At 42.6% G+C, this 25,906-nt stretch overlaps 1 protein-coding gene across 1 annotated transcript in view; it reads left to right on the top strand.

The window, feature by feature from the left end:
* The window catches only part of CCDC62 (coiled-coil domain containing 62), a gene marked incomplete at its 5' end in the record, with an annotated part of 39,440 nt that extends 18,116 nt beyond the window's left edge, over window positions 1-21,324 (top strand). The window contains 7 exon segments of the mRNA XM_080941260.1: window positions 2,059-2,147; window positions 2,639-2,754; window positions 4,713-5,435; window positions 9,530-9,638; window positions 12,303-12,419; window positions 19,622-19,716; window positions 20,676-21,324. Coding sequence (XP_080797386.1) covers window positions 2,059-2,147; window positions 2,639-2,754; window positions 4,713-5,435; window positions 9,530-9,638; window positions 12,303-12,419; window positions 19,622-19,675 — 1,208 coding nt within the window. The 3' untranslated portion in view covers window positions 19,676-19,716; window positions 20,676-21,324.
* Between the last annotated feature and the right edge of the window lie 4,582 nt (window positions 21,325-25,906).

The raw sequence follows: 25,906 nt of genomic DNA, 5'->3' as shown, positions 1-25,906 counted from the left end.
TCTGAAGATAACTACAGTGTACTCATATACATAAGATGAATAAATAAATCTTTTAAAAAAATGTTGGGCTGGAGAGATGGCTCAGTGGTTAAGAATGTTGACTGTTCTTCCGGAGGACCTGATTCAAATCCCAGCAGCCACATGGTGACTCACAACCATCTGTAATGGAATCCAATGACCTTTTCTGGTGTGTCTGAAGACAGCTATAGTGTACTTATAATAAATAAATATTATTAAAATGTATGTATATCTGTGCACTATATGTGCCCAGTGACCTAGGAGATCAGAAATGGAATCAGATCCCCTAGAATTGGAGTCACAAATGGTTATAGTCTTTCATGTGGATGCTGGGAATGAACCAGGTCCTCTTTTAAGAGTAGCCAGTACTTTTAAACAGTGAGCCATCTCTTCAGCTTCCAAAGGTTTATTTTAATTGAATTATAATTCAGCCTATTGCTTAGAAATGTACTCAGTATTAGAACAGTTTCTTAACATTCTCCAGGCCTTAGATTTGATATCTTAATACCACTAGTAACAAAAATAATACTATGTATTTATATAGCAAATGTGTTAATTTAACATATACATATATGTGTATAAACACACATACATACACACACATACACACACATACACACACAGTGTTTAATAGTTTTGTAGTTTAAGTAAGAATATGCCTCATAGGCCTATATGTTTTATACTTGGTGCCGAGTTGGTGGAACTGTTTAGGAAGGATATGTAGCCTTGTTGGAGGAGATGTGTCACTGGGGGGTAGGCTTTGAGTTTTCAAAAGCCCATGTCATTCCTAGTGAACTCTCTGTGCTGCTGCTGCTTCTCTTCCTCTTCCTCCTCCTCTTTTTTTCAAGACAGTGTTTCTGTGTAGTTTTGGCTGTTCTGGAACTTACTCTATAGACCAGACTGACCTTGAACTCTGAGATCCACCTGCATCTGCCTTCTGATTGCTTGAACTAAAGATGTGTGCCACCACTGTCCAGTTCAAACCAGTTCTTATGTACACTGTTAATGCATGTTTGGGGATAATACTTTGTTTTGAATACCTTTATAGTACCTTCTTTGTATATTCTTTTTTTTTTCATAATACTGGTGCTGGGGAATCAAGCCTAAGGCCATCCATGTGCTAATTAAGCACTTTCTACCTCTGAGTCATAGCCCCATCTCCTAAAATTAACTTCTTTCTATATTTTTGTAATGTATCAACTAGGGTCCTTCTGTGTTGCCAAGGCTATTCTCTAACTTTTGACCTCAAAGATTTTCTGTGTCAGTCTAGAGTAGCTGGGATCACAAATACACATGACCAAACTCAGCTTGTTTAAAATAAATTCCTAGGACTGGAGAATTGGCTCAGCCATTAAGGGCATTGACTGTACTTCAGAGACTCTGGGTTCAGTTACCAGCACTCACAAATGTCCAAAGGATCTGGTGCTCTCTTCTGAGGGCAGGTGTGTGGTGCACGTTTATACATGCAGGCACTCACATCCATATAATTGAAAGGGTTAAATTTTTAAAAATAAAAACGAGTCCTTAGCCAGGGGTGATAGGATACCACAATGCCAACATGTAGAGGATCATAAGTTCAAGGCCAACCTAATAGTGGGAACCTTCTCAATGAGTAACGACTATTTTTCAGTACTTGCTTTCAGGATTTGGTTTTGTCTGTTTGTTTGTTGTTGTTGTTTTGAGATAGGATCTCATGTAACCCAGGCTACTCTTGAACTCCTGAGTTTCTTACCTCCAACTCCCAAGTGATGGGATTACAGATGTATGTGTGCCCCAGGCCTGGCTTGCTTTCAGGTTTATTGTATGCATATTTTCTTTTAAGCACATGCATATACTCTAAATCCTTTTGACTTAACATTAGTTATATTGTGCATTTTCTTGTTTTATGAAGAATCCAGTCAGAATCACAGATTAAAGCTTTTACCAGTTATTCTGCAGTTTTAAGTTTAAGAAACACAACAAAAGTGTTAGCTGTTAAGTTGTTAGAACTTGAGAGATACTGCTGATGAAAAACACCCAATCATTTTTTTCCTTATACAGTCGAGAGAGAAAAGAGGAAAGATGAATTGCTTGATATTGCAAAGTCAAAGCAAGATCGTACAAACTCAGAGCTACACAATCTGAGACAGGTATGTCACAGCTGTACACTCTGACCACAGATGGAAAATATTTGGGAATTAGGAAGCCATCTGCCTGTTGATTTTGTGGTGTATGTGTCTGTCTCTGTGTGTGTGTGTGTGTGTGTGTGTGTGTTCTCTAGGCGTCCTGGAACTTGCTTAGTAGATGTGCTGTCCTGGACCTCAGAGATTCTCCACCCCTACCTCTGCCTCCGCAGTGCTGAGACTAAAGGCATGCACCACTACTGCCTAGTACCTGTTTGTTGGTGTTGGTTAATGGTGCCTTTTATATCTTTACTACATCAAACATATGTCATATTTAGCATAGCAGATAGTCTTGGGTGTGAGAATTAGTAGTTAGGAGATGAGATGTATAGGAATGTCCTGTTTGAACCATAGGAAACAGCAAAGCAAACTGGTCTGTTTTAGGATTTCAAAGTGTCAAACTCTTGATTCAGTTTGGCTTGGTTTCTATTGTATTGATTTGTTGATATCTCTGGCAGATTTATGTAAAACAGCAGAGTGACCTGCAGTTTCTTAATTTCAATGTAGAAAATTCTCGGGAATTAATACAAATACATGGCTTAAAGATGGAGGAACCAAAGGCCCTGGAGTACAGGTAATTCTAGCTTATGCTATTGGTGTTGGGTTCTCCTTCCTCATTAGGTCAGTTTTACTCTTGACTTGCTGTACCTGCTGCTGCTGCTTGTACGGCAGGCTATAAATCTGGGTGCACTAAAAATTATGATAATCCTGGTCCAATGGGAGGGACATGATGTAAGAATTTTAGGTGTGTCTGTGGGTAGAAGGCTCTCAAGTGGGGTAACTACAGAGATAGCCAGGCCTTCATCAAAGCAGCACATCAGGGTTTGGGTGCTGGGCTCACCATAGGGAATAAGATCTATGGGGCTTGACACCTGCCTTAAAGAACGATGCGAAGGGTGGCATTGGTAGCGCAGCAGGAGCTGAGATCTTCTGCTCTGTTTGCCCGTTAACAGGAGGCATCCTTCCTTCACTTGTGACAATTGTGGGGATGATTGTAAACCTGAAACACTTGAGGAGTGGTTTGATAATACAGAGAAACTACCACAACCAAAGACCATCTCCTTTCCCTTGCTTTCTTTCTTTTTCTGTTTTTCTTTCTTTCTTTCTTTCTTTCTTTCTTTCTTTCTTTCTTTCTTTCTTCCTTCCTTCCTTCCTTTCTTCCTTCTCCCCCTCTCTTTTTCTTTCTTTATTTCCTTCTTTCCTTCTTTCTGGTGTGGTTTGTTTTAGTTTGGTTTTGGTTTTTTTGAGACAGTGTTTCTCTGTGTAACCCTGGCTGTCCTAGAACTCACTCTGCACACCAGGCTGGCATCAAACTTACAGAGATCTGCCCATCTCTGCCTCCCAAGTGCTGGGATTAAAAGTGTGTGTCCTCATCCAGCTTTTCTTTTTTTCTTTCTTTCTTTTTTTCTTCTTCCTTTTTAGTGTTTTTGTGACATGTTCTCACTAAGTCATTCTGACTGGTCTTAAAACTAATGACAGTCTTCCCTTTTACTGGGCTGACAGGCCTATGCTGGCATGCTCAACTAAAGCCACTGTACTTTTCCAGAAGAGAGAATGGGGTTCCCAGTCTGCAGGGAACTATGGTGTCTAAACTAGGTTGGCAATGACTGGTGCTGCCAGCTCCTTTCCTGGAAGAACTGGAGTTCAGAGCTGCAGGGACAGGGTGTTGGGAGGCTGTGTTGCAGGTGACAGGATTCACTGTGCTGCACTGTGCTCTGTCTGGATGCCCTCTGCAGGGGGTTGCCATTCAGTTGCTCCTTGTTCCATCTGTTGCTGCCATCTGTAGACCCCAGACCCACTCAGTGTTCTCTTTCAAGTCTTTGACAGACATCTTTTTCCTCTTTCAACTTCATTGCCACTGGGAGGCACTGGATGAGTTGCAGTTGTTCCTTAAAAATGGTCCAAACCTACCTGGATGGCTCCAGAATTACTGGCACTTACCACAGGCATGGAGACCTGAGGTCAATTCCTAGACCCCACATGGTAGAAGGAGAGAAACAACTGCCTTAATTGTCCTCTAACTTCCATATTCTCTTTCTCCTCCCCTTCCCCCCCACATTTACATACACACAACCCCCCCCCCACCGAAAGTGGTTCATGCCATCATAGAAAGAAAGAAAGCCATTGAGCCATGCTTTCCAGGGATCAAAACTGAACACAAACCAGGCATGGTGTGTACACCTGTATTCCCTGTACTCAGAAAAATCACAATTTCTAGACCAGGCTAGGTTACAATGTGAGAACCTATCTTAAATCAAATTTATGGCATCTCTAATAGGAACACCTTAGAGGAAGGTATAGCAAAAGGTCTGGTTGCATTTGTTTGGTAGTCTTGGCTTTGTTGCTGTTGTTTTGATGGTAAACACAAGGAGTGAGGGGTGAAGAGGGGAGGGGTATGTTCAGTAGGTGGTGGGGCTGGAACTGGGCTCTATTGGGATTTAGGTCTACTAAGGAGGCTTCGGGTGGTAATGCTAGAAGGTGCTAGTATCAAGTCTGTCTTATAACTCCTATTTTTTTGTAATGCCACTGTAGCAGAGACATGTGTTTATCAGACCTTGACAATAACTACCCAAAAATCGATATTAAAAGAGAGAGAAATCAGAAGTCATTGGTTAAGGATCAAAAGTTTGAGGTCACGTTGGCTCAGCACAGTAGGTCAGACAAGAGCTCTTGTGATGCATGCAGAGAGAAGAAGCTACAGGTTAATACTGCATTCGGGGAAAAAAGTGTAATTGGTCTCTCATCTCTATTTACCAAAGACTTACTGGAGAAACAAAAGTCTTGGTCTCTGGATGGAAAAATCCAGACTGAACCGGAAAACAAACTTACACTATGCAAGATTCATGCAAAATCACCAAAATGCAATGGAGTGGAGCTTCAGATGGAAGAGAAGCAGCTCTCGGAATCCTCCACCTCGCTGCCCAATGAGAAGCAGTGGCATGACATCAAGGACTACCTGGGCCTCTCCAACTGCTCCAGACAGCCAGACAAGCTGGATGGGGACTGCCACAACCCCACAGAAACATCCGAAGTCCCCTACTGCACCCAAAATGAAGTCTGCATAGGTGACAGTGACCTGTCTGAGTCCAAGTGCTGCCACCCAAGTAACCTCATCATTGAAGCCCCAGGACATATGTCCGATATAGAGTGGATGAATATTTTCAAGCCCTCCAACGTACAAAGGATTGTTCGCCACAAAAACTTGTGCACTTGTTCAAGAAGTGTCAGCGCAATGAAATATAATTCCTCAGCAAGGTTAGTGATGTTCACATCTGTAAACAGAGGTGCAGACACGCAGCAGGGACAGAAGGGCTGCAGTAGATAGTCATGCTTATGGCTAGCAAGAAAGCACTGCCAACTACAGACCTTTTCCTTAGGGCATAGACACTGGAGCCTTTGTGCAAGGAAACATAGAATCCAGTGGAGAGTTCCCACTGAGGGCAGCTTCTAAGGCAGAGGTTTTGCTTTTAAGCAAAACCAGTTATGAGCTGGGCAAAGATGTTTTATTAGAAAACAATCAAGTAGGTCACTATGCAGAGTGGAATGCTGTTCTGGAGCATTCCTGACCCCAGGATGCTTTCCCGTTGATAGTCTGACCCTTTGAGACCCAGAGTTTGGTCCAGACTCCAAGTCATAGCGATCTAGGATCACACCACATGTTACATACACAGCTCCTTGTATCCAGCTAATACATGTTTTTAATTTTTTATTGCCCAGGCTTTCTATATTTCTAAATATGATGTGAAAGACAGAACATTGATGTTTAACAAGCTGATAAAAGTACCTAGCTTCTTTTTTTCTAAGACAATTAGTAATGCTAAATTATTCAAGCTTGTCTTATTGTTAGAGTTGGTGAGTCTTGTGGCTGAGTGGCACTGTAATAATGCCTGCTATTTTTAAGTAAAGCACAGCTCTTCAGATCACAGAAAGGATGAAGTTTCTATATTGAGAGCTTATTTTAGTCACTGCATTGACTTTCACAGGACTTTGATTCAAATTTCTAGTGCTTATATTATGTAGGGTATTCTTTGAACCTTTAAAAAATCTTAGATTATTAAGAGCTATATAGATATTCTGCTAAGTATAAAATTTAAAAAATCCATTTCCATACTAAATGTCATTAAGTCATTTGATTTTTAAAAATCTTTGGAAAGCTGAAAGTATCAGGAAATAGCTGTCTGTACCTATACTTCTGTGTGTTACTATGTTGCTGGGAATTGAAACATAGGCTTTGTTAATGCTGGGCTGGCGCTCAACCACTGAGCTACAACTTTGAGTGCCCCCCAATGTGTATGTGTGTGTGTGTGTGTGTGTGTGTGTGTGTATGTATGTATGTATGTATGTATGTATGTATGTATGTGAGTACACTGTAACTGTCTTCAGACACACCAGAAGAGGGCATCGGATCCCATTACAGATGGTTGTGAGTCACTATATGGTTGTTGGGAGTTGAACTCAGAACCTCTGGAAGAGCAGTCAGTGCTCTGTCCATCTCCAATAGCCATCTCTCCAGCCCCCAAATATTCTTTATTTATAAGGGGAAAGCCTACATTGGGTAGACTGTGTGTGTGAATAATTCAAGCTTACATTCTAAGTTTTTCTTCAAGGTCTAAGACCTCATTAACTTCTATAATTTAAATGTCAACTTGTTCTGCCAGCTGAGCTTCAAGCACAAGTTCACAATAAGTAGAAAAGATTGTGATGTTTTCTGGTTTATCTCAAGTTACAAGAACCTGTGAACCCACTTTATTATCTAAGTAAATGTTCTGATTTGTGCCCTGGCCCACTTAACAAGCAAGGTCTGTTTATGAGGGGGAATCACAGGTGCCTGCTCTCCCGTGTGGTACCTGCAGGGAAGGTAGCTCGGGTCAGCAGCTCAGGTGCCGCTCCACTTTCACCAGGGCAGGGGCACTTGTCAGTTTCACAAGCTGAAGCCTAGCTCTTCACAACTAAACTTTACACTGTTACTAGTACCTATGCTGCCTTCTGTGGGATCCTGTCCTGTAGATTTATGTGAAGTTGATACATGATTGGACAATGGAGAGGTAGGCAGGGAAAAGGCTAGGAAAATGGAAGAGGAGAGGATTCCAGGAGAAATCAAGATGGAGCTGGAGAAAGCAGACCTAGATCCTGGTGACCATAATTGGCGATAAGTAGTTAGGAATATTTTTTTTTTTTTTAATTCCTTACTGCTTTATTTAAAAAAAAAGAGGGATACATTTACAGATTTTTAATGGCATTTTGGCATAATATTATATGAATAATTTTGTCAGTACTTAATTCTTTTAGAGGTTTGATAGCATGCATAGAAATCCCACTAGTTACCATAAGCATGAAGTAGATGTAGGACAGAACGTAACATGGAAACAGATTAAGCATAATGATCTGTGAATACCAAAAATTGCCACAAGGCTATTATCTTAGTTCTTGGATTATTAATGATTTGAGGTCCAGGTGTACCACACTCTGAGAGGGTGCTATACGTTTTTTTCCCTAAGAAGGACTGAGGCTTTCTTTTTCTTTTTCTTTTTCTTTCTTTCTTTCTTTCTTTTTTTTTTTTTTTTTTTTTTTGGCCTTTGTTTTTTCTTGAGCTTCATATAGTCTGTGAGTTGTTTCTGGGGTGTTCAGAGCTTTATGCGGTTAGTATCCAATTATCAGTGACTGCTTATTATGTCTGTTCTTTTGTGACTGGGGGAATATTCTTAAGGGATTCTATATGTCTTTTTATCTCTTATAGAAGGGCAGTTTGTATCTCTGTCTGTTGGATATAATCTTATTGTGTAGAGGGTTGGTGGATTGAAAACTTAATATATAAACGTACATGAAAAGCTACTGGACTTTGGAGTATTGTTTGTGTTGGGCATTAGTGGAAAGGAACACGCCGATGTGGTCTTATCCACCCGGGACAGAAGCACCAGGGGCGGGTGGGGTGAACCACCTGGGAGGGAACCAAGCAGAGAGTGTTTGTTGCTCATGGACTGAGTGACAGAGTACTTGCTCGCTCCACACTAAAGCAGCATCCTCAGAGTGAGAGCGTGGGGGCCTTAAAGGGATAAACCACCCTTTTATTATTTACTGCAACACTGTCCATAGAACCTTCTTTATTTTTTCACTAAAACTTAGTTTTTTTTATTTCAGGGTTTGAACCTAGGGTTAAGAGTGCTAATCAAGTGCCTTGCTAGTGAGCTTGTCTCTGTACTTAAAAAACAAAAACAAAAAACAAATTAACTGCATTTATTTGTGTGTATATGTGTGTGTGTGCCAAACACTTGTGTGAAGGTCAGAGGACAACTTGTGGGAGTTTGTTCTCTCCTTCTACCTGTGGTCCTAGAGATTGAATTCTGGTCCCTAGATATGATATGGTCCTAGATATGGTCCCATTGAACCATCTTGGTGGCTCTTCTGTACTTTTAAAGTTTCATTTATTGATTTCTTTATTTCTTTCTTTATTTTTTGAAACAGAGTCTCACATTATAGATCTGGCTGGCCTTGAACTCACAGAGATCCATTTCCCTCTGCTGAGTACTGGGATTAAAGGTGTGCTCACCATGCTGACTTTTTTTTTTAAGGTTTTTATTTCTTTTATTCCCCATTCCCCTACCCCCACCTCCAGATAGGGGTTCTTTGTGTGTTCCTGGCTGTTCTGGAACTTGCCTTTTAGACTAGGCTAGGTTCAAACTGAGATAACCACCTGCCTCTGCCTCCTGAATGCTGGAATTAAAGGCATGTATCACCACCACCACCCGGCTATATATAGGTTTAAAAATATTTATTTAACTTAAATTTATTTATTTAAGTGTGTGTGCTCCTGTGTGTGTGCAAACATGCACACACAAATAGATGTGTAATTGCCTTTAAGGTCAGAAGAGGGTGTCAGATCTCTAGAAGCTGGAGTTGAACAACCATATGGATGCTAGGAATGAACTTGGGTCCTCTGTAAGAAAAGTACATGCTCTTCATCAGTGAGCCATTTATCTAGGCCTACCTCTGTACTTTTTTGAAGGAGGAAAATTCCTTATTCATATAGTTACCCTGAATTACTGATTTTAATTCTTACTTGCAAAAATATGCATTAATGTATAATACTCTATCCGGATTTACATTAGTCCAACCTTGTCTTCCTCATTTTAAAATATGTCTAAGCTAGTGACAGTCATGTGTGCTTGTTAGCAGGCACTCCAGAGGCTATAGTGGAGGAGTGTGAGTTCAAATCCAGCATGGGAGCCATAACAAGTTTGAAGCCTGGACTACATAGCAAGCCCTTGTCACTTCTTTGTCCTGTTAAGATACTTCCTAAGTGTATGAGCGGCATGTGTGATGCTCTTTTTCTCTGGTCTTATTTTCTGCAGTGAGCTCATTGGCATTCAGCCTCCACAATATTTGGGTTCCTTAAAGTCTGCTGAAAGAGAAGATGAGTCAGAGGCCCCTCCTGACAAAAGAACCTCATCCAATGAAAAGGTTTTTATTTTTTTCATGAAAGTTCTCAATTTATTCAAGCAAAGTTTCTCCTCAACATGCTTTTATTATTTGTAGCTCTGTTGCTAGATCTTTATAAAGTCAGGGGCCTCCATCTTACATGGACAGATGGTTCCGCAGGTAGTGCTTGCTACTCTTGGACAGGACCCAGGTTTGGTGGTTTACAACCATCTCCAGTTTCAAGATGGGTATCAGGCACACATGTGCACGTTCATGCAGACAAAATACTCATACACATAAAATGCATCTAAATGGGTTCTTAAAAACTTTTTTATTGAGATAAGATCTCTGTACGTAGTCCTGGTTATCCCAGAACTTACTCTGTATACCAGGGCCTTAAATTCACAGAGATCCACCTGCCTCTGCATCCTGAGTGTTAGAACTAATGACGTGTACCACCATATCTGGCCCTAAGTTTGTTTTAAATCGTAGACCTTTAAGGTTACTTGTAAATGTTTATTCTTTTACAATTTTACACATATACAGACAGACACACACATGCACGCCTCGTTCCCCCCCCCCCCATACTTTGGTCTTATTCTTTCCCCATTGTCTTCTTGTCCCTTTTTAGGTTTTTTTCTTCCTTCCTTCTCTTCCTTTTTTTCTTCTTGTCCTGAGATAGGGATTCTCTGAGTGGCCCTGGCTGTTCTGGAACTTACTCTATAAATTGGCCTTACACTCAGATCCACCTACCTCTGCCTCCCTCCCAAGTGCTGGGATTAAAGGTATGCACCACCACTGGCTGGCTTGCTTTTCTTCTCTTGAACGTTTATTATTATTGTTTGTATGTGTGTGTTACACATGTGTGAGTGCAGGTGTGTACTCAGCATTCATAGGGAAGTTTTCAGATTTCACTGTAGAAGACACCTGCTCGCCTTATGAGCCCCCAGAAGCTAGTTGCAGATTGAAATCTCTGCTGATGATAATGGTCAAGATGAGGCCTGGTGGGAGATCCCAGGATGTAGCTTTCCTTCTCTCCTGCCACATGCAAGTGTGTGTGCATGTGCGTGTGCACGTGTGCATATGAATATGGGTTGTGTTCTCTTGTAGCATCTTATCTGTTTGTTTTTATTTTGAGACAAGGCCCAGGATGGCCAACCATGTAGCTAAGGACAGCTTTGAACTTCATTGCCCAATGCTGGGATTATAGGTGTGCATGATCCTAGGTCCTCAGCATCCATCCTCTTCCTCTTTTTCTTTTTCTAATAGAGTCTTCCTTTTCAGTGCTTGCATTACAGATATGAGCCAACACACCTACATTTTCCTTCTTTTTCTAAAGATTAAAGGGGAAAAAATAAACTAGCCAGGCTTACCTTTAATCTCATAATCTCAGCACTGGGAAGACAGAGACAGAACAGGCTCTGTGAATTTGAGTCCAGCTTGGTCTACACAGTTAAAAAAAAAAAAAAAAAGAAAGAAAAGAAAGGAAGGAAGGAAGATGTTTTAAAATAGTAGGTAAGAACAGTAAGCTTTGATCAGTTTCAAAATTTTTATTTCCTTTTTTTTTTTCCTACATGCGTCTGGTAGGAAGGAAAGGAAAGGAGAATGGACAGAGGCTGTAGACCACACCTGTGATCCTGACACTCTGGAGACAGAGGCAGGATGACTGTGAGTTCCAGGCCAGCCTGGGCTACAGAGTGAATCGCCAGTCTCAGGAAACCAGAACTGAGCTGGTGAGATACTACCTCCGTTTACAGTTACTTATTTGAATGTAGGGCGTTTTGGTTTGAGGTGAAGGCAATCACAGCAAGCCTGACAAACTGAATCCAATCACCTGAATCCACTGGGTACACATAGAAAACTGACTTTGCAACATTTTCCTCTGACCTCATGCGTGGAGCACTCTCTCCACACACAAAGTAAACAAGTGTTCTGTTTTTAGTTAGAGGCCATCTAGATGTCTCAGAGAGGGGGTAAAGTGCTTGCCACCAAGCCTGACAACCTGAGTTTGGTTCCTGGAACTTCTATGTTGGATAGAGTGCAGACTCCTACCATTTTCTGCTTAAGAATTGACTCTTTTGCCGGTTGTGCTGTCACACACCAGTAGGATTGGCTGAAGGAGGCAGAGGAAGGAGGACCATGAGTTCAAGGCCAGCCTGGTACACATTAAAAAAAAAAAAAAATGAAAGAAAGAATTGACTCTTTTAACTTGTCTTCTGATCTTCACTCTCAAAAAAAAAAAAAAAAAAAAAATAGCCAGATCAAACTAAAGTATGTCCACATATTCTTTTAAAAGCCACATACCTTCAGTGTCAAGGTTCTGTTTTACAGTTACTTTGACCTGCTATGACTTGACTTTTTTTTTTTTAAGCCTAGGTGTCACTATGTAGTGCTGGCTGGCCTAGAACTCATTAGGTAGACTAGGCTAGCCTTGAACTCAGAGATCTGCCTGCTTCTGCCTACTGAGTGCTCAAGTTTGTATTTAGGAAAGCCAAACAATGTCTAAGAATCTTAAAATTAGTCATAGTAGGTTCTGTTAATGTTGCATTATTTCATTGAATAAGTTGTAAGAAGTGAAAGGAGTTGGTTATATTTTATAATGCTGATGTCTCTGTTGGCAGAGTTAATGTCTGTGTCTGTAAGTTGTGATTGTGCAAAAACACTTACATATGTCCCTCACAGCTGTGAACTGCATTGTTTTTTCAGGATGACTTTTCTCCTACAAGTAAGCTCCAGCGCCTGCTGGCTGAGTCTCGGCAGATGGTCACGGATCTGGAGCTGAGCACACTGCTACCCATCAGCTGTGAGAATCTCAACAAAAGTGTGCGTTCCCTTTTAGTTGTGTAGGAGGGCTGGAGAGATGGCTCAGTGGTTAAGAGCACTGACTGCTCTTCCAGAGGTCCTGAGTTCAAATCCCAGCAACCGCATGGTGGGTCACAACCATCTGTAATGGGATCTGATGCCCTCTGCTGGCCTGCAGGCATATATGCAGACAGAAAGCTTTATGCATAATAATGAAATCTTTTAAAACATTGTGTAGGTATAGGTATATGTGTAGGGAGGGATGTGTGTGTACACATGTGCGTGTGTACATTTGTGCATTCATGTATGTGTGTGTGTGTGTGTGTGTTTTCTAGGCCACAAGACAACCTCAGTGTTGCTCAGGAGCTGTCTGCCTTATCATTTGAGGCAGATCTCTTCCCCAGGACTTCTAGCTTGATGAGCACTGGGGTTATGAGAGCATGTGCCACATCTGGTTCTCATGTGGGTGCTGGGGATCAAGCGCAGGTCCTCATGCTGTGTGGCAGGCACTGGCTGTTCTGTGTCCCCAGTCTGAGCCCTGCAGCAATAGGGTCTGAATATAGGAGGTGACTGTTGTGATAGAATAAAGGTTGCAAGAAAAGAGGCACAGTGCTCAGGAGAGAAGTGCATGCTGGGTCTAGAGAGACCAAACCAAAAATGGTCACTGTGTCCAAACTGCTTCCTTCTCATTTGTGGGATATCTGAGGGCAAACATTTAATTTGTTTTTTTTCTGTTACTATAAATGGAACCTAGGGCTTTAAGTAGCAAGTCCCTTATCCTCCACCCACATTCTTGGACATGTTTTAAAATACACAAAGTTTCTAATGTATTTATTTTTGTTTTGTTTGTTTTGAGACAGAGTCTCCCTATATAACCCTGGCTGTCCTGAACTATGTAGACCAGGCTGGCTTTAAACTTGCAAAGATCTTGTGTCTCCTGAGTGCTGGGGTTTAAAAAAAAAAGTGTGCACTAACATGTTGTACTCCAAACTTTCAAATTTAAAGTGTATATAAGATCTTAAGAACACTGAAAAGTAGAAAAAAATAGTTCATCTCTAACAACCACCACTTACCATTTTAAACTTTATCTTCCTCCTCTGTATAGTTTACACTTGTTTACTTTTGTGTGTTTGTTAGAGACAGGGTTTTACCTTTAACCCTGGCTAGCCTGGAATTAATATGAAGACTAGGCTGTCCTGTGCTCCCAACTCATGGAGATCGGCCTCTGCCTCTCTGCCTCTCTGCCCCTCTGCCCCTCTGCCCCTCTGCCCCTCTGCCCCTCTGCCCCTCTGCCCCTCTGCCCCTCTGCCCCTCTGCCTCCTTAATGCTGAGATTAAAGGGATGTGCCTCTCTTCCCCTCCCTCCCTCACCCCCCCCCCCAGTGAGAACAGTAATGTGCCATATGTGTGTGAGTGTGTGAGGGGATGTGTGTTTCTCTCCTGTTACCACTGGGCTCTGAGGATCAAACTCAGAGCATCAGGCTTAGCAGCCTTTGCTGAGCTGTCTCACTGGCTCTCTTTTCAAAAGCAGTTTGCAAATTTAAGACACAGCCTTTCACTCATAGATACTTCAAGAGGCATCATCTCTTTCAGGTTGCAGTTTCTATGGCGGGGTAGGGGCAGGTCTTCCTATGTACCTAGCCTAGAACCATTCCCCTGCCTCTACCTCCTAAAGTGCAAAGATTATGAGCAGGTGGCACCATACTCAGCAGATGAGGACATTAAAACAAACAACTGTAATAACATCACCACACTGAAGAAAATCAGCTGTGGCCTAGTGTCTTCTAATGACTAACCTACAATAGCTCTCTCCCACTCGTCAATCTTTCTCTGTTCGGCTCAATAGCCAACCAAGGTCTGCCGTTTGCATTTCCTTCCTTATGGACTCTCTAATCACAGCTGATTGTTCCTTTTTCCCTTCTCCCCGTCTATCCTTTCCTCCCTTCTTTCCTTCCTTCCTCGCTCCCTTTCTCCCCCCCCCCCTTTTTTTGATGTTTGTTTGTTTGTTAGAAATGGTCTCTCTATATAACCCTGGCTATCCTGAAGCCCTCTGTGTAGATCACACTGGCCTTAAACTCACAGATCCGCATGCCTCTGCCTCCCAGGTTCTGGAACCAAAGGTATGTGCTACTCCCAACCCCTGTTTCATTCTTTAACTTTTTTTGTTGCTTTGAAGCTGGGATAGAAATGTCTTGTGGGTGTGACCAGCTCTTCTCTCACTGTGTTGGATGCACTTTCTCTTTTCTCTGTAATTCCTTTACACTGATGTGCAATCTACATCCAGTAGTAATTACTACATCAAGTAGTAATCGCTACATCTAGGGATTGACTAGTTTCATCTACTAAGATCTCTCCCTAGGCTGAAGGCTGTCATTCTTTCAGAATTTTACACATTGAGCTTTGGCTATTTCTTCTGACCGTAGTAAGATTTCAACAGCAATCGTATAAGCTGCCATGTAGATTTTATTGCTTCTTATCTAACAATGTACAGAACACTAGACTTAACATATAGTCCATCATTGTGAAGTAAGAGCCCATGGCTTACACTTCCCATTTCAGACTTAAGGTAAGGTCTTTGGACATGCTGTTTGCGTAATTAAAGATTTGAAAGTCATTCAAGTTAGACAGACTTCGTATCTCTGACCAAAACCCCAAATAATAATAATAATAATAATTCTACAAGAATACTGTCCAATACAAAAAATTGTATTGATTGTGTGTTTTTGTGTGTGTGTGGACGTTCATATATGTGGAAGCCAGAGGACAATTGCAAGAGGTAGGTCTCCCCTTCCACCATGTATGTGGCTTCTAGAAGGAATTCAGGTCATCAGGCTTGGCAGCAAGCTTCTTTACCTCCTAAGCCATCTCACCAACCCTTGAATTGCTTCCCTCTTAAAATTAATGTTTCTAGGTGTGTAGCTCAATAGTATATTGCATTTTTTGACATATGCAAGGCCTTGGCTTTCATCTCTGTGTGTAAGAACCCCCCCAAAACCTTCAATACAAAAATACTAAATCTTAATAATTTGTATATAATAAAACAAAAAGTGTCATTAAGAGTTATTTTAATGTGGGGCTGGGAGATGGCCCAGTACAGAATGCTTGTTGAATAAGTATGAGGGCCTGAGTTCAAATTCCTAGCACCCACATAAAGGGCCCGTGTGGGTGTGTGCTCTGAACTCTAGCACTACAGGAGTCAGACAGGAGGATCCTGCTGGCTGCCAGCCTAGCTCTAGATTCAGCGAAGGACTCGGTTTCAAAGGAATAGACAGCAGATTGAGGGCCAGATACCCATGTCCTTCTCTGGCCTTTACTCACATTTATGGGCATTCACACTTGTACGAATAAGTACATAAGTACACAACACACACACACACACACACACACACACACACACACACGAGATGTCTTCAGTGTCTTTCCTGCTGTTTTGATGAAAAAGTAGTAAAGCTTATGCTGCCTCAGTAAGTGTTGTCATGCATGTGAACCATGCAGTGCTCACTGAGAAGAGAGCACCTCCACCAGAGGAAGTTCCCTGAGTGCCCTTTGCAGTGAGTGCCTTTGTACCCACCCCACATGCTGTGATTTTTATCACTGCAGACGAGTTGTACCTGTTGCAGAGCATTGTGAAAATGCAGTCACACAGTGTATATAATTTTCCATGTTGGTTCTGAGAACCTCCTCCAGCCTATGTGTACTCTTCACCTTTTCCCTTGATATTTTGAGATTCATGTTGTTGGAACATTGGTGCTGTGTTCTTCTTAGTTGCCAATTGTCATCCCATTGTATGGCTATGTGTACATTCAGGAGTGCAAAGGCTGTGTGTAGAAATGCTGGTGGGGATCAAAGGGCAATGTTGGGTGGTGTTCCTCAGGTGCCATCCACCAGTTTGTTTGTTTCATCCAGTAGTTTTTGAGACAAGGTTTCTTACTGAAACTCACCAAGTAGACCAGTGTAGCTTGGTTAGGAATCTACCTCTCTCTGCCTCCCCAGCTCTGAGATTACAAGCCTGTTCTAACACGCTTGTATTTTGTTGTTGTTGTTGTTTTGGAGTCAGGGTTTCTCTGTATAGCCCTGACTGTCCTGGAACTCACTCTGTAGACCAGGCTAGCCTGGAGCCTTTGCCTCCTGGGTGCTGAGATTAAAGGTGTGTGCAACCACTGCCTGGCTCACACTTGTATTTTTTAAAGGATTATTTTTGTGTTTTGCCAGCCTGTGCTATGCACCATGTCTGTACAGTTGCTGAAAGGGGCCAGAAGAGGGCGTTGGGTTTATGTGAGATCCTATCTGCTCTCTCAGAACCCAGAGCTCCCTTATTTTGGCCTCATTTTGGCTCCCTCATTGTGGCGTGAGCTGCATGTCTATGTATCCCCATCAGAGTTTCCATGCGGTTCACAATGGTTGATCACCTGCAACAGAGGCTCCTCACTAATGACCTTGAATGGAATTGAGAGGAAAATGCAGGGAAGGGGACAAGCTGTGACATCATATCCATACTGAAAAGACACTGAAGCTGTGTGAGGCTGGCAAAAACTTGGGTTTGAGAATTTTTGATTTGGAAAGACCCAGAAGAAATCTATAATTCCAACCCTTCACTTTATACATGAGGGAAGGGGATTAAATCCTTTGATCAGCATTCCACAGCTAGAATCAGAAAACCAGTTAATTGGAAAACAAACAAACAAACAACACTGTCTCCAGACATTATAATTGCAAATGGATTAGCTGATTCTAGAGATGCTGGAAACAGAATTTAAACAGCAGAAATGTCCTTGGCAGCAAGCTTTATGCACTCCTTCCCCCATGCCTTTGAACTTGTTAAAGCTAAAAACAGAAAAAGCAAATGATTTTATAAAAATATTCTTGTTTTTGCCGCAAGGAAGCAAGGTAAAGTTTTGAGTGTCCTGTCTGCCTTTCTGAGGTGTCACCATTGGGAGCTAAAAGGTAGTAATTCAGAGCCTTTCTGTGGAAGAGCTGCTCTCCTGCCACTCGGGAGAGCACCAGAGAGTCATCCTTCTACAGGCAACAGCAAGGCTTCTGACCCTTTGACAAGCACTGTCCTTTTGTGATTCTCCCAGACATTCTGCACGGGTAGGAAATGGCAATTCCAGGTTTTCCTTGGAACTTTTAGTTTGCGCTGGATGGAGACTGTGACTGTTCCTAGCAGGGTTCGAAGGAAAAGGAAGGGTGCAGAGCACAGCTCTGTTGTATTATACAGGCTTTACACTGTTCTGTTGCATATGCTTGGTGAGTAGGTGTGCATGTGCAGTAGCTCATTGGTGGAGGTCAGAGGACAACTTGTGCATCTATTGTATCCAACTCAGCCCATCAGATTCGGTGGTAGGAACTTTTAACTGCTAAAGACATCTCACTGGCCCTGGTTTTTTGTTTGTTGTTTTAAAATATTATTTGTTTTTTTTTTTAACTAGTATAAATATATTAACTGTTCAATGACAACAGCAGAACTCCAGTAATTTAAAACTTGACCAGAAAACTAAAGGAAAGAGTAAACTGCAGTACTTAGCCACACCCAGGGCAGCCCCTCATTTTGAGAATGGGGGTGCCTCAGCCCTAAATGGAGCTTGGTGCTGTGACCCGTGCACAGGACTAGACATTTTATGTATGAATTTAAGATTTGTGCCTGAGGCCAAGGTGAGAGGATCATGAGTTCAAGACCAGCCTGGGGTATATGGTGAGACTGTCTCTAAAAAGAAAAAGAAAACAAAACAGATAAAAGAAAAATAGTGGTCAGGCAAGGGGGCATATACCTTTAATCCCAGAACTCACAAAGTAGGCTAGTCTTGCTGGTCAGTGATCCACCTCTCTTTTTCTCTCTAGCTCTGAGATTACAAGCTCATCCACTTTGTATTTTTCCCCTTTGAGATAGGGTTTCTCTGTGTAGCCCTGGAGGTCCTGGAACTAGCTCTGTAGGCCAAGTTGGCCTAGATCTGCCTGCCTCTCCCTCTTGAGTGTTGGGATTAAAGTCATGCACCATCATTGCTTGGTCACAGTTGTATTTTTTAAAAGATATATTTATTGTTATTTTATATGTATGAATGTTTTGTATGCATGTGTTCTATACCATATCTGTACAGTCTGGTCTACATAGCAAGGTCCAGGCCAGCTGAGGCTACATATCAAGACCCTTCTCAAAACAAATATGGAAGCACACAATAAAATAAATATTAAGCTGGAAGTGATGGTGCACCCCTCACCTCTAATTCCAGTGCTCTGAGGCAGAAGCAGGAGGATCTCTGTGAACTGGAGACCAGCCTTACCTACATAGTAAGTTCCAGAACAGCAAGAACTATATAGAAGGACCCTACCTCAAAAAGACAATAAGTAAAGGTAGAGGGGGTAGGAGAAGAGAGGGAGATAGATAGATAGATAGATAGATAGATTGATAGATAGACAGATAGGTGAGAGACAGACAGACAGACAGATTATAGACAGATAGCCATTGAGCTGGCTGTGTGAGTCTGGGTAGAGACTCTTGCTGCCCAGCCTGACATTCTGAGTTGGGTCCCATACCACATACATACACACAAATAAGTAAGTGTAATTTTAAAAAACCTTTTAAAATGGCAACAAAATGGTGGGCTGGTGAGATGGCTCAGCCAGTAAAGACTCTTACCGGTAAGAGTGACAACCTAAGTTCTATCCCTATCCCTGGATCCTACTAGTGGCAGGAGAAAACCAACTCCCAAGAGTTGTCCTCTGACAACAAACCCATGCCATGATGTGTGCTCACACACACACACACACACACACACACACACACACAAATAAGTTGAGAAAGAATGACAACAAAAAGACTTTGTAAACCAGGCACAGTAGTGAGTACCTATAGTTCCAGATGTGTGGAGACTGAAGTAGGGGAATCTAAATTTAGGCTAGCCCAGCCGCAAACAGAGCACATTGAAATGTTCCCAAAAGACAAGAACATTGTATTGTATTTTATGATTTTTAGTTGTGTATGTGTCTGTCTGTCTGCATGTGTGCTATGGCATCTGTGTGGTTGATCAGGGCATTGGTTCTCTTCTTCCATTGTAAGTTACAGGTATCAAATTCAGGTTGTCAGGCTTGCTCAGCAAGTGCTTCTGTTCAAAACCATCTCTCCAGCCCCCCTAAGGTCTTTGAAAAATATTTGTGTCTAGTTATCTAAAGTTTTTTTTTTTTTAATTTCTCTAACCTGGATACTAATTTGGGGGTTGTTTTTTCTAGAAATTAGAAGTCTCAGAAGAGCCAGATGAAAAAACCACCCTTGTGAGTCATTGAGAGAGAGACAAAGTCAACTTGGACATTCACTGTGACCATGCGTAGGTCACCTCTGCTTGTCGAACCTTGTATCACAATAGCTATTAATAAGTAACTAGGAACGCTGATAATGTAGTCTCAAGGCCATACATCTGTCCCACCAGTAATTCTTTCTCTTTAGCCTGATTTTCTTTTACTATAATTAACCTGAGCAGAATGGCAATTACTTATAAGAGAAATACAAACCAAAAATTTTTTTGTTCTCCAGACTTTAATTTTAAATCTAAGGTAGTTGGTGTATCCAGCCGATTTTGAAAATTGTCATTTTATCTGAGCAGTGGTAGCATAGTCCTTTAATCCAACACTCCGGAGGCAGAAGCAAGATGGATCTCTGAGTTCTAGGCCAGCCTGGTCTACAGAGTGAGTTCCAGACAGCCAGGGCTATACAGAGAAACCCTGTCTTGGGCCATCTGGCACAGTCTGTAATTCTTATGGAGAGGCTGATACAGGAGAATCACACGTTTGATCAACCTAGTAAGATCCTGCCTCAGAAAGTAATCCTAGCACTTGGGAAGTTGGGAGACTGAGGCAAAAAGATGAGGAGTTGGAGGTAAGCCTGGGCTACATTAGTGAGACTCTGACCCAGAAAATAGAATTTTTCAAAAGGCATCTAAATTTACATTGAGCATTGCTTCTGTATGTCTGTTAGAAAGAATCTTGTGTGACTTCGAGTTTTGATTCTGTCAGACTTTCCTTCCAGTGCAGTTTAATGAATCCATGGCACAGGTGCTGCAGGTGCCTCCTGTTACACACAAGAGCCTTTCCAGGAGGGCAGGCCGTTTGAGCTGCCAGCCTGCCTCCCCCTCCCCCTCCTACCCTGCTCTCACTGCTGGGAAGTTGTCATCTTTACAAAACATGGCAGACTTTAGTGATGACAGGCAGATTTGTAGTTAGGGTCTCAGACCATCCAGTGCTGATTCCTTTCCATTTTGCTGACTGTTTTTGTTTTCTCCCAGAGCAGGATTCTCTTTGGAAGGCAGAAAGTGGATACCTGAAGATAAAGAGGACTGTTATTCCCACATAAGCAGCCTTTAATGCAAAGGCAAGGAGACACTCAAAGTTTACTTCTTAAAGCATCTATATTTTGTTTCTGATGGACCGTTTTTTGTGTAAAAAATAATTTTCATGCCTAAAAAATTAGGCCTTACTCTACACAGGTGTTTGGAAATACGCTAAAAGGAAAAGACAAAAACCAAACTGTCAAGATGCAGAAACCTTTTAACAGCATCCTGGGCATATCCAACACCCTGTGTAAAACGCCACTTTAGCTGTCTGCCTCCTTAAAGTCTGTGTACCTACATTATAACCGTAACTTCCCAAGATTAGCCTTCCTGTATGTGACACAGTCTTTCTTCTCTTCTGGTTTTAGTGTTGGACTTTGTTGTAGTGATGGACACGAGATAAGATGGTGTAAAGTTTGTAACAGGACACTTAGTGCTAGCAGTGAAGGCCAGTCTGTCCTCAGGCGACAGCAGCATCTTGCCTGGCTCTGTAGTAGACAGTTTACTCATTCAGGACAGCGCTTGCTGCAAGATCAGGTTTTATATGGGTTTTAAAGAAAATATTGAAGACTGAAAATTCTATTTTACTTGTAATCTAATTTTTTTTAAAAGATTATACTACTTGCCGCCGTCCTTTCTACTAGAATTGACCAGTTTCATTCAATAAAAATATTTTTAATAATAAAATCTACTTGGTTTCCTCTTACTATACAGAACTAAAACAAAGAAGGCATTTATTTATTTAATCTTTTTGGCTTTTGCAGACAGGGCATCTTTGTGTAGCCCTGGCTGTCCTGGAACTAGCTCTGTAGACGAGGCAGGCCTCAAACTCACAGAAATCTGCTTGCTTCTGCCTGAGTGCTGGGTTCAAAGGCTGCACCACCAGTGACAGGCTAACCGGGAACTTCAGGTGCAGCCTGGCAAGTGAACGTCTCAGGGACTCTTCTCTTAAGCACTGCAGATGAAGGTTGTATTGTGCTGAGTCAATGCCTCTTTGTTAGAGGCTTCAGGGTTTCTTCCCAGATGATTTTTATGAGGGGGGAGGGGTGTTGAGCTCACCTTTGTGATGAGGGTGCTGAAAAGAAAACTGGGTGAGGCTAGCACCCTCTATAAATACTTGGTTTCTCTTCAGACCGGTTGTGCTGAGCCAGACTAAGAATGTAGAGCTGATTCTGAACCAGAGCTTGCCAAGTGGGAAGCCCAGAATGCCCTCGGAGAGGCCAGGTTCCAAACTGGGAATCCAGATAGTAAACTTTCCCTGCTCTGTGTGATAGGCTCATGACTGCTTCTCCACCTGCCTGCTAATAGGGAACACCAATTAGATGCTCTGTAGGAAAACATAGGGTAGAACAGGATTTGAAATGCATTATTTTAGAGCTAAGTATAATTTTATTTCACAGGCTTGAAATATCTATAAACAGCTATATATTCCAGGCTGGCTCAAACTTTTGGTTCCCCTGCCTCAGCTTCTCCAGTGCTTGAAATCTACCACCTGTATGTCACCATACCCAGCCTTACAAACCTCTTCTGACCCAACAAGATTATTATGAATTAGCATGACATTCAGAATGGCAAATTTGAATATGATCAACTTCTCGGTCTGGACATGTCATTTTTATATCGGAGCAATTTCCTATGTGTGTTGCAAAGAGTTGTGAAATAAGCTAGCCTTTAGGATTTGCATTTTGCCATTCATTCCCTAAGACCAACACATTAGGAGGCAACTAAAGTATAATTCCCTGGCCAGAAATGATCTCAGCATTGGAAAAGACCGATACAAGGTATTTTTAGAACTTGTGAACAGACCTTTTAAACAGAAATAGAAACACCCCCTCCAAAAGAAATTCCAAATCAAGATTATGCATAAACACTTAAAACAGCTTTACCCAGAAAGGGCCAAGAGAATGCTTAGAACTGAAACTGTGGTATGAGACCTAGGGTGAAAGCCCTGTCATGGAAGCTTTGTCACACATAGTTTCTTCTATGTCCCTGATTTGTTGTTTCTTTTTTTTTAAGATTTATTTATTTTTATTTATATGAGTACATTGCAGCTGTGTCAGGCACACACCAGAAAAGTGCATCGGATCCCATTGTGGATGGTTGTAATCCACCATATGGTTGTTGGGGAATTGAACTCAGGACCTCTGAGTTAGTGCTCTTAACCACTGAGCCATCTCTCCAGCCCCATGTCTCTGATTTGTAAGCCTCTTGCTAGAGTAATGGCTGTAGCTTTCTTTCCCTTAAGACAGTTGGTGTGATTTAGATTCGGCATATTGCAGGAAGGCCCACCACTTAAGCCTCCCGGAGAATGATTGTAGTCAGTAATCCCCACATTCTGAAGAACAGTGGGAATAAAATCAACCAAGATGCCAGACACATGCATCAGGGTTAAAATGGGGTAGCCTTCCAAAGAGTCTTATTGAGTGACAGCACACGTTAATCAGCCCTGTTAAGGAGGACCTGTGGGTTCTCAGCCAGGTAATGCTTAAACAGAAACGATCTGTAACCCCATTTACTGGGGAGGCCAGGTACAAGGATATCGAGCTTAGGGTACAAGACAAAACAAAGTAGAAAGAGGGATAGATATAGAACTCATGGTTAGAATGCTTTCCCAGCATGCACGAGGCCCTGGATTCAATTCCTGTGCCTCACACAAATTCATTGTGAGATCACACCATACAGCTTTGGAGGCCATGGGAGATAACAGGGAAGCCCTGCTTGCATCCTAGTAGGGAACACAGACCTTAAGTAATCACGTGGAAGACTGGTGTTACGAAGCAGAATGTTGAGATACTGAGACATAGGTCAGGGTGGAGGAATCATGGAAGCTTCCCTAGAGAAGTAGCATCTAAACCAAGAGCTGCAAGGTAAGCAGACACTCAACCAGGCAAACAGGAAGAGAATTCCAGGTATTGTAACAGCATGTGCAAGGTCCCTGAGGCTCTGGAAGGAGCATGACGCAGGTGCAGACTTGAAAATCCAGGATGGCGCAAGCTGGAACTCTAGAGGGGCTGGGTGGGTCGTGCCTGTGTGTCGCCGAGGCGGTAGCTATTACCGAGTACAGTCTTTTTCAGTGAGCCCCAAAAAATTTGGCTGTTTTCCTAAGTTCTCCCTTATGGGGTCTAATTTGTATATCCCTGAGGAAGATTAAACAATGATTACAATTTACCAAAAGGGCATCCTTACTGTGATGATGAGGGGGCTCTCCGTCAGTGGCAGCCAGCCAACGACTAGGCCCCTCTGCTGAAGATGTCTGAAGATCAACCTTAACAATCAAGGCAGTGGACTTTCCATCTTAGTTCCCCAGAAATGTCAATTTATAACAAATGCTAACAGTAAAGTCTTCACTCTGTTCTCCACTCTGTGGGGCTGGTTTATTCTTTCAAACCCCTCACTTTATATGGCCTCATATACACAGAGGCCTCTGCCTTGAGAGCGCTGGAATTAAAGGTCCCACGCTTGCCCTCACATTCATTTTTTCCATTAAATTTTATTTATGTGTTTATTTTTTGTATGTCCACATGTGCATGGCGCAGCTTGAAACTAAAGGTCAGAGGACAACATGCAGGGGTCATTTCTCTCCTTCCACCATGTGGGTCACAGACATTGAACTCAGGACATCAAGCTTAGCAGCAAGTACCTTTACTTACCCAAATTGATGTCCCTCACACCCATTTAAAAAAAAAAAAAAAACGTGGTCATGTACCAGGTGCTCTGCTAGGCAGAAAATGCAGAATGCCAGTTAACACAAGGTAACATTACTTGTAAGAACCACGGGGACTCCAGGGTCATCAGCAAGTCAGTAGTGTTCTGGTCAGAGCCCAGTGGTGTGAAACCCACCGGGCAAATGTGCGACCACATCCTGAAGGCACCATTTTGTACAACACCAAAACTTTAAGATTAAATGAGATCCTGCTGCCTGAATGCTGAACGCCATGCCCAGGAGAGTAATATAGCCTCTGTTGACTGTAAAGAATGGGGACTTTTGATAATGGCAGGCCACTGCAGATGTTCTCTACCCAGTGGGGGCTGGCTTTTTGTATGAAAAAAAAAATCACAGGATAACTGGTTTTTGTCCAGTGTGAGAAAAAGAGAAACAGCTGGCACAGAGCAAAACAACCCCTTTGCTGTGGGTTTGTTTTGTTTTGTTTTGTTTTTTGACTATGGGTATTTCGTGAATTGCCGAGGATTAGGGACAAGATAATATGTATAAGGGGTTTAGCCCGGTACCTGCCAAATAGGTTTTCAGTATCAGCTGTTGTTACTCTGCTGTTATTTTGGCAAAGAAGCTTTTCATTGATTGGTATTAGATAAAGCATGGGTAATCTCTTAGGTGGCTCGAAGGCAGCTTTATCCAGCTCCGAAACGGTGTGGATGTCAACGCAGTGAGGAATGAGCAGTGGGAAAGAAAGGGTCCGTCTGGGTCTTCAGAGAGCTTCACCTAACCTGGGAGACAGAGCATTTGTCTAACTCAACACAGCATTTCCTATTTCAGGTAGTTGATACTAAAAAAAGCGTCTCGGAGAGACGACTGGGCTTCCAACAAAAAGACAAACAAAAAGAAACTTGCTGTGTGGCTACTGACCAGACTCAAGGAGACTCAAGACTCAATTAGTTCCAGTTTTCTCCCTACAGGTGCAGAGAAAGAGCCAACGTGAGGAAGGGGAAGGACAACTGATCTTTCCTTTGTTTGGGGAGAAGGTAAGGATATATGGAGCCAAGCTAAGTAGGTATTTGTCTTTGCATTTGATCTGTCAGAATTAGGGGGCAGGTGTGTTGGGGAGTCCTGGAGAGCTGGAGTTGTGCGAGGAGACAGCAGGTGTGCAAAGGGGCACTCCCAGGAAGTCCCGGGGGAACGAAGCGGATGCAGGTGTTGGGGGTTCAGCGAGTCCCGGGGGACCAGAAAGGGTGCTGGGTAAGGCGTGCTGGGGGACTGGAAGGGTGCAGGGCAGAGCGTCCTGGGTGACAGAAGGTGGCATGGCAGGGTGTCCTGGGAGTCCTAGGGGACCACGGTGGGCACAGTGCAGAGACTCCTAGGCGCCCTAGGGTCGATCGAGGGATGCAGTGGGCGGGGCACGCCGGGAGTCCTGGGGACCCGGCGGGGGCCGGGGGCGGAGCGTGCAGAGCCGGGGAGGGCGGGGCGTCGGTTGGACAGCCGGAGTGACTGGCGGGAGGGGCAGCGGCTCCTCCC

Source organism: Micromys minutus (genome assembly GCF_963924665.1).
Source record: "Micromys minutus genome assembly, chromosome: 29".
In the NCBI taxonomy this organism is placed as follows: domain Eukaryota; kingdom Metazoa; phylum Chordata; class Mammalia; order Rodentia; family Muridae; genus Micromys; species Micromys minutus.
The sequence above is the reverse complement of the archived record's forward strand: the minus strand, read 5'-3'. Positions and strand labels throughout refer to the sequence as shown.